Source organism: Rutidosis leptorrhynchoides, chromosome 1 (assembly GCF_046630445.1).
Source record: "Rutidosis leptorrhynchoides isolate AG116_Rl617_1_P2 chromosome 1, CSIRO_AGI_Rlap_v1, whole genome shotgun sequence".
Taxonomy (NCBI): domain Eukaryota; kingdom Viridiplantae; phylum Streptophyta; class Magnoliopsida; order Asterales; family Asteraceae; genus Rutidosis; species Rutidosis leptorrhynchoides.
The window spans coordinates 403855060-403865453 of NC_092333.1; the positions used below are offsets into that span (position 1 = coordinate 403855060).

The 10394-nt window shown below is 33.4% G+C and overlaps 2 protein-coding genes across 3 annotated transcripts; one reads left to right on the top strand and one right to left on the bottom strand.

Moving 5' to 3' along the window:
* Nucleotides 1-2967: 2967 nt before the first annotated feature.
* On the top strand, nt 2968-5321 carry LOC139871591 (uncharacterized). The gene is made up of 5 exons (XM_071859302.1): nt 2968-3168; nt 4016-4168; nt 4415-4654; nt 4756-4815; nt 5090-5321. The coding sequence occupies exons 1-5, from the start codon at nt 3058-3060 to the stop codon at nt 5192-5194; spliced, it is 669 nt and encodes a 222-aa protein (XP_071715403.1). The 5' UTR covers nt 2968-3057; the 3' UTR covers nt 5195-5321.
* A 160-nt stretch (nt 5322-5481) lies between these two features.
* Nucleotides 5482-9421, bottom strand: LOC139871598 (uncharacterized). 2 transcript variants are annotated; one of them, XM_071859319.1, is made up of 11 exons: nt 9193-9421; nt 8757-8921; nt 8582-8634; nt 8398-8463; nt 8172-8279; nt 7974-8040; nt 7597-7681; nt 7293-7453; nt 6830-6931; nt 6479-6698; nt 5482-5847 (listed from the first exon to the last, which is right to left on the bottom strand). In XM_071859319.1, exons 1-11 carry the CDS (start codon nt 9229-9231, stop codon nt 5714-5716), a joined length of 1200 nt encoding a protein of 399 aa, XP_071715420.1. In that variant the 5' UTR covers nt 9232-9421; the 3' UTR covers nt 5482-5713. The 2 variants fall into 2 exon arrangements, with proteins under 2 accessions (XP_071715420.1, XP_071715413.1); XM_071859312.1 differs by having other exon boundaries at nt 8757-8948.
* Nucleotides 9422-10394: the final 973 nt, after the last annotated feature.

A 10394-nucleotide genomic window follows, 5' to 3' on the forward strand; every position in this document is an offset into this window, starting at 1 on the left:
TGGGAGCCCGAAGAGTTTGTGTTGGTGTATCTTCCCGCTTGTCATGTGGCTTGGATCACGAGTACGCGCTCCGATTCAAGTGGGGGAGAGTTGTAAGACCCGAATATTTTATTGTACAGATGTGTAAATAGGGTGCATAAAGTGTGGATAACGGTGGGTAAGTAAACAGAGGTCAGAACCTGATCAGACCACAGGTGCGCGCCGAGCACTCTTAAGTGTGCGCGTGGCGCACTCCTCCTGCTGGCAGATTTCTGTTTTTAAATTAAATTTAACGTGGGGCATTTTGGTCTTTTTACTTGAGGTCGGATTTAAGGCCACTAAAAGGCTGGTTGGGGTCTTTAGTTCACTATCACCAACCACATCTTCTCTCCCATTCAATTTCTAGAGTGAGAAACCCTTTGAGAGAGAGAAAGCTCAAATCAAAAAGGAAGAAGTTGATTTCGGGTCAAAGCGCGTGTGTTAAAGTTGTTCATCTAATCACTAGCTACGTTGTGGTTGTGGAGGTAAGCTCTAATCTTGATTTCCTTATTTTAATTTGTTTAAGGGTTAGGGTTTGGGTTAGTGATGAACATGAAACCTATAATTGGTGTTTTTGGGGTTTTTGGGTAAGATTGAGTCATGAGGACTCAAGAACGACTAACCTAGGGTTTCAAAGTGATAATTGATACTTATGAGTCTTAATTGGTTAGTAAATCACTAGCACACTTTGTCATTTTGTAAATGAGTGAATTTGGGTTGTGGATGACCCAAGTGGGTGTGTTGACCTCGAAATGGGTCAAAAGAGTTTTGAATGACCTAGTGGAGTATAGTTGGGTGATTTAATGCCATGATCACTAGTTTTAGTGATTGTTGGTAAGTTTAGGCCTATGATTGGTATTATGAGGGCAAAGGGTGAACACTTACACTAAGTGGTCTATTTGGGCGGGTTAAAAGTCCCATTTAGATAAGTGTTGATTGTATGTTAATATCATAGGTGATTTCGTTGACGGTTGAAGAGCTCGTTGGCTTACCTTCGTTTTGGATACAAGGTGAGTGGAATGATTATATGCGTATGTATATAATGTATTTATTTGTATGCTATGGTATGAACGAAAGAGCCGGTAGTGCCATAGTATGTGCGATTGTTCTATGATGTGAACCAAAGAGCCGGTAGCATCGTAGTACGTGTGTTGTAGTGTGAACCAAAGAGCCGGTAGCACTTAGCGCGAGTATGACTCGGGTTATGATGTGAACTAAAGAGCCGGTAGCGTCATAACCGATGCGTATGGTGTGAACTAAAGAGCCGGTAGCACCATGACGCGAGTATGGTTAACCATGGTTGTGTGTTGTATTGTAGCATATTGTATTATGTCGATTATATGCTATTGATTATGCTAGTTGCGGTATTGGAGATTTTTAGCTTCGTACTTGAGATGGTATGCTAATTATATTGTTAGCATGTATGCGGTATGTGAGTAAGTGTTTGCAAGTAGGTATATTATATATGTATGTGTATAATTATTGCATTCACTAAGCGTTTTGCTTACCCTCTCGTTGTTTATATTTTTATAGGCTCCGGAGTGGACAAGGGAAAGGGTATACGTTTGGACTAGCGATTTCCCGCTTTGTTTTGATAGGAGAAGCTTTTGGAAGTTTAGCTTTTGAAGTTTGACCAAGATTTAGGTAGTTTAACCCCCAAACATCATGCTCGAGTGTCGTTTGGAATTTAAACTAATGTGGTCGAAACTTATATTTTGTATGAAACTCGTAATTTGGGTCGATGTGGTCCCGGTATCGTAAAACTTGTTTTATTATTGAATCGTGTGAGTTTTACATATTATAATGTGTCGTGAAAAGCGTTTCGTCTAAAAGTGTCGGGAAACGGGAGATCATTAATCAAAAATTGGAAAATCCGGACAGCGGGAGCCGCGCACCTCTGTTGAATAAAAAAAAATTATTACGCGTATTCGATTGTATAACGGGTTAGGTCGTTACACACGTGCACGCGCGCGCGCGCACACACACACACACACACACACACACACACACACACACACACACATATATATATATATATATATATATATATATATATATATATATATATATATATATATATATATATATATATATATATATATATATATATTGGTAGGATCAAGAGGGAAGTAACCAATCGGGGGGAAGCAAAAACCTTGTTTTTTCGTTTTTTGAAAAAACTTTGTTCACGAACATTATAGATGGGATGAAAATATGAACATTTAGTAGAGACACTTTGTGATAAATGTTTTTATTTTGGCGGAAAAACGCTCGAAGAAGTAATATATAACAATTATCGTGTTTTTCGAGCGTATGTTGAGGTTTTAGCTATTGGGGTTTAGATATTAGGGTTTAGATATTAGGGTTTATAGGGTTTAGATATTAGGGTTTAGAAATTTAGGGTTTAGATTTAGGGTTTAGATTTAGGATTTAGATTGAGTTTTTAACACGAACGGTTTAAAGTTTAGGGTTTAGGATTTAGGGTTTGGTGTTTTGGGTTTATGGAATCAAACGAATTCATGAAAATCGTCGATTCATACGTGTTTTCTAGATTTTTGTGTGTGTGAGTTCTAAAACTGAATTGAGCGCCTTACTAAGCATGAAACACGCACGATGCGTGTTGCTGGTTGATTAGTGTGTGGTGCGTTACCACTTACTTATCTTGCTTAAGTGCTCTGTGAAAACGCATTACGCTCCAAGTCCCACGCATCACGCATGATGCATGCTCAGTGGACATTCTTACAATGAAATTTTAAGGACACATTATTAAAACACTTTCGAGTATGAAGACATTTTGACTAATTTTCCTTCCCTTAAAATAATATTTGGCAAATACAGCAAAATCCAGTATATCATGTAGATGGGCTAACTTATAGTCCAAGAACTGAAGCCCATTAAATGAATTTTGTTAGTTACTACACTCTGGATCCTTCCAGAAGTCCAGCCGGGATGCTATAGCCAGCCTTTTCTAAACCTCGCGTTCATCTTCATCGTCATCATACACGATATACAATCTATCTTTTTCCGTTTCCGATCAAAATGGCGAATGATTTATCTCTTGATTTGGAAGAACTTAACCGTCTTCAAACCATTGCTAAAAGGCCACGCGTTGTTTCTCTGATTTCTTCCGAGATTCGTAACCTAGAAAAGGTTTTAATTATAGTTTAAATTCTCTTTTTTATTTATAGTTCATTTCATTTTTCATTTTTCTTTATTATTTCATTGCTGCTTTCATTTATATATAATTAGTTTTATATTGTAATTGTATCTGTATCTGTATCTTTATCTGTACCTGTATGCTATGTTATGAAGCATTTGGTTCATTATTAGTTCCTCAATTTCATGTCTTTGAAATTACATATAACTCATCTTTAGCTACGTATATAATACTTGTAATGAATAAGTTCTTAGTATATGCATATTAATGCAAATTGTAAATTAATTATGATGAAATTGAACTTATGCCGCTTATATGAAACGAAATAAGCTGAGAATTACCTCGCTGTTTATATGTCGATTGAATTATTTAATGTATATATTATTATTATTTTTTTTTTAAAACGGATTTGACATTATTTCGCTTACTGAAATGGATTTGTAAGTATTCATAGTAAACGGAATTGTGTGGTATAGGTTGATCGATCATTGATGTTGTTATATTTTATTTAGGCCTCTTTAGCAACAAATACTAATTATTCTGTATGTTTTGGAGATTTATTTTGAACGATAAGATGAAAATCTGGAATGCCATTTCTCATTTTCATTTAAAGTATTTTGCACTTTGTGAATTTCGATTTCCCATTCTTTCATTTTTACTTTTTTTTTTTTTTTTCCCCCCTTTATGTGGGACTATGCAAATGTAGAGGCATGATAGTTATGCACATATAATATGATGTTTTATAGGTTGTACTAATTTATTAATCCTCTGTTTTGACCCATTGCATTTACTTTTGTTTTTTTTCTAAATAGTGATGACCTATTGTTTTGTCTTATGCAGCAAATAAACGATGCCGCTTTGGTTGCAGCAACTACAACTCTAACGCCGACTCCAACTCCAGTTTCGACAAATGTAAAGGTGGCTACTGAACCAGCATTGAAGTACACTACACTTGGATCTTTTAGTTGGGATCAAGATTCTGAGAAAGTCAAGGTGAGTCTTCCAGTTAAATTAGTTTGTGCTTGTCTGATTGATATATTTGTCTCTCTGATTGAAGTTTTAATAAAAAGTGATCATCTTTATTGGTGGCCTATTATGGAGTTTGTATCTAGAAACAAACATTTGTTTTAACCCTGTTTTGACCTGACCCATTGCCCAACATGACCGATCTGTTGATTTTTACTGATTCCTGTAGTCTTTTTACATTTCTTGATGAATTTGGCCTTATGTTTCTTTCAGATCTATGTGTTTCTGGATGGAGTTGATCAGGAAAAGGTTCAGGCTGAGTTCAATTCCATGTCAATTGATGTGAAATTTCATGACGTCCATGGGAAAAATTATCGATGTGCCATACCCAAATTAAACCAAGAGATTGTACCAGAGAAATGCAAAGTGTTAGTTAAACCCACAAAGGTCATCATCACATTGGTCAAGGCTTCAAAGGGTAACTGGCCGGATCTGCACTTCAAGGAAGATAAGGTAGCGGCCGTCAACTTTGTTGCTTAATAATAACGACTCGTTATGCTACCATATATAATAATGCCTTTGTGTTCTGATTCTTTTATTTTTATACTTCTTAGTTTAAGCCGAGTCTCAACAAGGAGAGCGACCCCATGGGAGGAATAATGGACTTGATGAAGGTATTCTATGTCTTGGCATTTTCTAGATTGTGTTTAATAACTAATGTGTCAACTGGGTAAAACAAAAAACATGAAGTGAAATGGGTCAAAATTGTGTAAAATTCACTTATATTGCTCAAAACATCCAACTCATTATATTTAAGATTATGCAACATACTAATCATTGCATAAAGTATTATACCTATTTCTCGATTGGTTTATTTTCTTACCTCTAGTTTGTAGTTAATTGCTTGTGGTATTTATTGATAATCAAATTGAGTGAATGGTTATGCAGAATATGTATGAGGAGGGTGATGATGAGATGAAGAAGACGATTGCTAAAGCGTGGACTGATGCTAGGTCTGGCAAGACAACTGATCCCATGAAAAGTTATCGATAGGCTATTCACGCTTTCATTTTATTTAGAGGGATCTAGCTGGTTTTGGTGTATCATGTAGACCCCGATACAAATGATAACCAAAATCTTGTGTTTTTGGGACCATATTTATGCAAGTTAAGCTTTTACCTGTTTGTGCATGTTGTTTTACCTTAACTTTTTTATGTATGGTTTTAAACATGTCACAAAACTATATTCTCATAGTAGTGATGTGTTTCATCTTTCTAAACCGTTATTAGGTTAAATACCTATGGATTGTCACAAAACTACTACATATGTTAAATGTGACATTATTAGTGTCTTATTATAAAATCCACATCTCGACCACATATAAACTGTTTGCGAAAATACGTATGCCAACACAACCAAAATTAGGTTTTAATCAACTGATGAAATACAGGTTACTGCAAATCTTCATGTTTGTCAGTAGGAATAAAGCAAGTGTTGGTGATGAAAATGGATGGTAGGTAGTGGCGGTTGCAGAAATTTAGCATAAAAGAATGATGATTTGAGAGTGTTCATTCACTGAAGTATTTGACTGCCGTAATCGGAGTTGAACTTTTCATAACGAGGAGCATGTAGATGAGCTGAAGGTCTCGTGTTCGTTAAAGCAATTTGAATGTCTTCCGGTTTGATCGGGCCCACCTTTGGCAACTCTGCAAATAAATTATCCAGACATGTAGTTATTAGTGGTTTGATACTTTGACATTTCAACCCTTTTAGTTATGAATGTGTGGTTTCAAGTCATATACTATTACCTAAGACGTGTAACAAGCGTATAACTAAGAAAAATTACCTAAAAGAAAACGGGTCAAAAGTCGCCCAAAGTGTAATACGAACATATAATACCTTGTAAATTATTTATTTAATTTTATTTCATTTCATTTCATGCATAAATACTTAGATATCATTAAAATTTGACACTGATAGATGATGAAAAGCGGTATATAAATTTGCTGCAATGGTATTAGCTAAAAAGGAAGCGGGTCAAAAGTCGCCCAAAGGTATTAAAATAATTAAAATAAGATTTGACACTTAATAAGAACCTGTGTATCTTTCACATATTTCTGACTAGTGAAAACATTAATATTTGATTTACTTCCATTTTAATTGGCAACCGACAGCAAGAAAACGAGGCTTCCGATATCAACACCAATGTTTGGATGTGTATTTCAAAGAAGACGTTGAAGACTGAATAACTAAGCTCAAATAATCAATTTTAAGAAACATGTGTTTAGACATGTTTCTGCTATATAATTATTTATTTAATAAATAATGCAAACATACCGTCATCAAGCAACATGTCTTGTTGTTCGAGAATAGCCATTACACGTCTGAGAGGTTGCATGGCCGCCTCTTTACATAACAACCGAATATCTGAACCCGAAAAGCCTTCGGTTTTTTCAACCAACAAATCGTACGGCAACGTCTCTTCTTCCGCTACTGAAGGCAATAATTCCTTAAACATTGCTTGCCTTGCTTCTGGTTCTGGAAGCGGTACAAGTATCTTGAATGATGTTAAAGACACACAAAATGTATTCGGCATATATAAATGAGTCGATTCGAATAATAGTTTATTTATCTTTTTAAATAAATTAAATCTGAATATGAAAATGGTACAGTTTACGACAAGGATACTCTCTTTTCAAGACGCCTAAGCATGGCAGCATCAAGCTCCCAAGGGAGATTTGTAGCTGCCAATACAAATACTAGCTCGTCTGTTTTTGTTAAACCATCCATCTGCAATCAAATAGTCAATAAATAAATAAATAAATAAATAAATAATAAATAAATAACGAGATAAAAGGAAGTTAAATTAACTTCTAAGTACTCATCTTAAAATCAAGGAACAAGAGTTGTGTGAACGATGGAAGTTTTTGCTTACGTGACAGCATTATAATAACTGAAGTGACAACAGACCAGAGACATACAATACCAATATAAATAACTGAAATTTTGGTACAGCCAGTAAAAAAATTTTCCAAAGTTGGGTACATATAATGAATTTTGGATAAAGTTTGATACATTTTCAAACAGTTAACCTTAAATAAATAATACGGTCAAAATATATTGACACTTGAAGTTAAGAAAAAATTGAAACCTGGATAAGTAACTCTGTTTTGAGACGTCTACTTGATTCATGCTCACTTCTTGATTCACCACGTTGACTAATGATTGCATCGATTTCATCCAAAAATATAGTTGACGGTGCATGATGTCGTGCCAGCTCAAATAACACCTTTACTAACTTCTCCGAGTCACCTAATATTGCATTTTAAGAGTATACCCATTATCAAAACAATACAAAAAAAAAAATTAAACAAAAAAAAAAATGTGTTCTTTCTTTATCCAATTAATAGATTAAACTCTGTCACAAAACAAAAAGTGTTTATATGGTGACATACCACGCCATTTGCTAACAATGGATGATGCTGAAATGTTGAAAAATGTAGTATTGCACTCGGTTGCAACAGCCTTTGCAAGCATCGTCTGGAGAATCGATTATAATATAATAAGATAAACAAGCAATATGACTAAAAAACTTGAGCAACAAATAATAAAAATTTAGTGTCAGAAAATGTAACAAACTTCACCCATAGTTCTATTATATGCATCCAACTTTAAAACTTTCTATTGTATCTATCAAACCACATTTCTTCACTAGGTAATTTGCTGATGCGGCAGCCATAAAATTGCCAAGTCATCATAAGTTCATAACCAGTGTCCCATCATTCGATAACAAGTTAAAAACAGATTAAACAAATAATAGGACGCTGCTAACCTTTCCGGTTCCTGGAGGGCCAAATAAGAGAATTCCTTTCCAAGGCGATAAAAGACCAGTGAAGTACCTAAAACCGAACCAATGGCCATTTTATCAATTATTATTCTAATTTTATTTTATTTTACACTTATGAAAAAGAGTGGTGTACAGTGAACTCTTGTGTATGACGTTTGTTAAAAGCATATGTATCCAACTTACTTTGGATATTTAATTGGCATAACAACTGCTTCTTTAAGCAGACGTTTTGCGTTCTCTAAACCTTTTATACTCTCCCACTTCACATCTGGACTACCCCGAATTATATCCCTGAATATGCAACACGTATAACGCACTTAAGTTTTACTCTGTATTTCAGAACAACTTTACCACTTACTACATTAAATAACAGAAAAGAAAAAAAAAAAAAAAAAATTCGAGTCTATACCTACTTAAACTCTCCGCCAAATTCCTCATTTCTGCAGATTCAAATGAAGGAAGCAGCGACTTTTTTCTGACAAAAATAACATAAAACATTATAATAAGAATAAGGGTTGTTTGTCCAAAACTATAACCGAATATTGCTACTTCTAATTTCAAATTTGATAAATGAACGATAAAACGGATCATACGGTTTCTCGCCATCCGACAATGCAACTCCATTGGATGTTGGATTCTCTCTTGCCTAAACAAAAGAAATTATTAATACAAACAACAAATATTGAAATATAAGGTCAAATTTAGAAGAATATCAAATGCAAATATGCAATCATACTATGCTAGTGAAATAATACAAATCTTGGATACCCGTCTATATTGTTCGTATATCGACAATTCTGATGTATTGTTCGGGTGACCACTTCCATTCGAAATCGCGTTCGATAAATTACCATTACTTGCATTTTGACCATTAGTTTGTTGACCATTTGCAACAGCAGCAGCAGCATCTTTTGATTCCTTTTTCCTCCCAAACTTAATATCATAAAACATCTTAAAATCCTAGATATAGAAGAAACAGATTTGTAACAATATAATCACATTATACATATTTACATTATTAATAATCAATTTCAATTTCATCCTCAAAACACTAAATTGGTTAAACTGCCTAACTTTTTGCATGCTACAAAAAAAAAAGTCACTTTTTTGGATTAAAATCCTATCTTTAACAATACCATATAGACTAAATTATAAACCCTAAATCTTGAATCAATGAAAATATAAACTTTAGTAATTGGGTTACCTGAAAAGACCAACGAGTGATTGAAGGTTCATCCGCCATTGTTTTTCAGCACTCTTTTTGTGATGAAATGATAAAATTCAACACAAAAAGACAAAAATACTTGAAATCTAGAGATCTGAAAGTGTCAATTTGATACCCTTGAATCAATGATAAAGAAATTGGGATCGAAAGAGTTGTTAGTGTGCAAGCAGAAGATACTTGGCGAGCTGTCTCTACAGTGAATAAAAATATAAAATTATAGTAGTAATATAATTAATATAATTAATAATTAATATAATAATAATAATAATAGTAATAATAAAATAATAATAAAAATTTTATAAGTAATAATGATAATAATAATAACTTTTTATTATTAAATATAATAATAATAATAATCTTCTATTATTTATTAAATATAATATAATAATGCTAATTATTACCATATTAGTATAATTAATAAAAATGAAATAATAATAATTACATGGATTCTTCTAATGACAGCCTAAAAGCTATCGTTAACCTGCAATACTTTTTTGTACATATCAGTTAAAAGTCACTTTCATACTCACAGTTATCAAATTGTACTACATGTTTAAGCGTCTTAACGACAGTCGTAAAGGTTGTCGTTAGAAAAATTCTAATTACACTAATAATTATTAATTACTAATTACTAATAATAATAATAATAACATCAACAAGGACAATAATTTTGATAATTAATTTAATAATAATAATAATATTATAGTAAGAATAATTATTGCTTGTTTTTTGTTTTCATATTGTGTGTAGGTTGGTTTGTTGGTCTATTTTTCGATGTAGTTTTTCGTATTATTTTTCTTTTGTTTCAGTTATTTGTTTCTTTTTTCTTTGAAAAGCAATGTTGTTTTATATATATAAACATCAACGAATAGTACAATTTTGTAATAGGCCACAATCATACAATCTTAGATCGAGCCGAAAGGATCCCGAAACTACAATATAAATAAGGTGTAAAGGTTGTAACCAACACGCAATTAGCTAATTTAATATAAGGAAGGGTTAGTGAACCAAGATTGTCAATCGATGCATTTTCCTTGTAGCCTACTCGAAATCCACTCGAATGATTTGACTTGAACTTTATTATGCGCGACTGGAGCATTCGAACCTTTGTTTTGAAAAACCGTCAGATTGCGATTCTTCCAAAGAAAGTATACACATTCCCACTCCACAGTGTGCCATGT

What these genes read in the sequence shown, in the direction of transcription:
- LOC139871591 (XM_071859302.1), top strand. Translation starts at nt 3,058, where the DNA reads ATGGCGAATGATTTATCTCTTGATTTGGAAGAACTTAACCGTCTTCAA. An exon ending in AGATTCGTAACCTAGAAAAG is followed by an intron (nt 3,169 to 4,015) that starts GTTTTAATTATA and finishes TGTCTTATGCAG; the next exon opens with CAAATAAACGATGCCGCTTT. An exon ending in GAATAATGGACTTGATGAAG is followed by an intron (nt 4,816 to 5,089) that starts GTATTCTATGTC and finishes ATGGTTATGCAG; the next exon opens with AATATGTATGAGGAGGGTGA.
- LOC139871598 (XM_071859312.1), bottom strand. Translation starts at nt 9,231, where the DNA reads ATGGCGGATGAACCTTCAATCACTCGTTGGTCTTTTCAG. An exon ending in TTGTCGGATGGCGAGAAACC is followed by an intron (nt 8,464 to 8,581) that starts GTATGATCCGTT and finishes TATTTTTGTCAG; the next exon opens with AAAAAAGTCGCTGCTTCCTT. An exon ending in TTAGGCGTCTTGAAAAGAGA is followed by an intron (nt 6,699 to 6,829) that starts GTATCCTTGTCG and finishes ACATCATTCAAG; the next exon opens with ATACTTGTACCGCTTCCAGA.